This window comes from Austrofundulus limnaeus, unplaced genomic scaffold (genome assembly GCF_001266775.1).
Source record: "Austrofundulus limnaeus strain Quisiro unplaced genomic scaffold, Austrofundulus_limnaeus-1.0 Scaffold1484, whole genome shotgun sequence".
Classification (NCBI taxonomy): domain Eukaryota; kingdom Metazoa; phylum Chordata; class Actinopteri; order Cyprinodontiformes; family Rivulidae; genus Austrofundulus; species Austrofundulus limnaeus.
In genome coordinates this window covers 29759-31918 of record NW_013953886.1, presented here as the reverse complement: position 1 = coordinate 31918, position 2160 = coordinate 29759, and the positions used below count along the sequence as shown (strand labels likewise).

The following is a 2160-nucleotide window of genomic DNA, read 5'->3' as shown; positions in this document are numbered from 1 at the left end:
TTCTCACAACCAGTTTTAATCCAGACGTTGTTGTCTGCGAGGAGAGCAGCCGTCCAATCAGTGATCAGTATTTACAGCTCAGCTTCAGGCTGCTCCAACATCAAATATTTACAGAAAAGACATGAATGTGAAACATCAACAATAATTTATAAAGTGTTTACAAAACAAACAAAGCTTGTGCTAAAACAGAAGAAAGATTTGGTTCTCTTCTGATAATCTGAGGGATTACATCGTCTCTTTATTCTTCTGTTCCTTCCTGGACCTGGACCACGTGGAGCCGCAGCCCGGCCTGCCACCCGCGTTATTTACAAACTCCGTCATTCCAAAGTGCTTTTTGTTTGTTTACATTTTAAAGTCACGAATCAGCCGATCTTCACTCTGTTGTTTWCAGAACTCGTCTTCATCGACGCTTCAAGTATAAAAAAGTTCATTCACAGGAACGTCGCCGCTGCCAGAGAAAAACGCCTCAAATCACAAACGCTTCAATAAAAGAATTAAACTTGTTGTTAGTTTTATTTTGAAGGGACAAAACCAAACCCAGAATCAAGACCAGAAACATGTCGGTTWGATTTAAAAACAAAAATAAAAACAGGTTGAAGTTGAGGAGTTTTTCACTGCCAGCAGCCAGCAGCACTTTGATTTAAAAACATTAAAATAAATACTGACTTCTTTGTTTAATAAATCACTTTTCCCCTGTTCAAATACCTTCCAAACCTGGAGCGGCCATCTTGGAACGCCACGTTTTAGTTTGAACTGAGGTTCATGAGCAAAAGTTTGTGTTTTATGAACATAGAGGCGCCATTAATATTAAAAAACAATCTTAGAACAACGTTGTTGTGTTTCCGTGTGAAAACTCACTGGATTTTAATTAAAAATCTACGTTAGCGTGGACGCAGCTTCTCAAACGAGATGTCAAAAAAACCGATCCAAACAAATCTTTAGGAACCCAAAAGARACATTTACAAATAAACGATGTGTTTCCATGTGGACGACCAAAACACAACTTTTTGAAAACAGTGACGTCATCGTTTCACCTCTAACATTGTTTTGGGTCGTTTTTTTTTTTTTTTTGAGTTTGTTTTTTAAAACGGCAAATTTTTTAAAGCATTTTTTTTTTAAAACTACGTTAGCGTGGACAAAGATTCTCAAATTAGACGACAAAAAAATGTAAAAAATTTCATAAAAATTGAGGTTAATTAACGTCCGACACAAACACTTTGTTCTCTGTAAGAACTAAAAATAAAAACTTCGTCTTGTTGGATTTGTTTTTTCGACGTATTTTTGTCTCATCGGGCCTCAATCGCTCACAAAAAGTCCAACTTTGTGCACGAATCAAAACTTTTTTCTTCCAAATGTTTCCTTTTTAGAAAYAAAAGTTTTAAAATGATAAAATTAGAACAAATAAATATTTGTTGTTTATCACAAACAACCAAAAAGAAAAACAAACTTTTCATTTCTCGTGATTCTGACAGAAACAACCAAATCCTTCGACGTATAAAAACAAAAAGTTGATTCCGTCTCGTTAATATAATTATGATCTCCGTCCCAGTTGGCCCCGCCCACTTCCTGTCAATCAAATTCTCTTTGACAGCTCCGTCCAGTCACACGGCGTCGTCTCTGTCCTCCATTAAAGACCAGTTTTTATTGGTCACATGTGGCGTCCAAAAACAAGCCGATGATAAAAACACGTGTAGTTCAGCCGAGCGGCAAAACAACGAATGGAAAGTTTTACAGGCTCCGCCCCCTCGGCGGCGTCCTTCAGACGATGCTGTCGTGCAGCAGAGGTTCCACGTCCTCGTCACTAGCGGTGGGCGGGGTCTCCTCGTCGCTGCCGGGGAGCGGCGTGTTAATGTGGACGCCGGCTAGTGAGGACATGGACTCCTTGTTGTCCAGTTGGGGCTTGTCGCTGAGGGAGAGCTCAGAGGAGGAGGAGGAGGAGGAGGAAGAGGAGGAGGAGCAGGAGGAGGTCTTCTCTGGGATGAAGAGTGCGACCAGGAAGGCAACGACCACGGTGCACGCCCCGAGCAGGAAGGGTGGTCCGGGAATGAGCGCTTGCTGGAGGAGACGAGGACAGATAGGTTCAGTTTTTACTTCCTGGTTCTAATGAGTTTTTATTGTTTTTACTTCCTGGTTCTAATGAGTTTTTATTGTTTTTACTTC

The 2160-nt window shown here is 40.6% G+C and overlaps 1 protein-coding gene across 1 annotated transcript in view; it reads right to left on the bottom strand.

Moving 5' to 3' along the window:
* Positions 1 to 2160, bottom strand: part of LOC106535541 (hippocampus abundant transcript 1 protein) — a gene marked incomplete at its 5' end in the record, with an annotated part of 13193 nt that continues 11033 nt past the window's right edge. The window contains 1 exon segment of the mRNA XM_014032578.1: positions 1 to 2055. Coding sequence (XP_013888032.1) covers positions 1759 to 2055 — 297 coding nt within the window.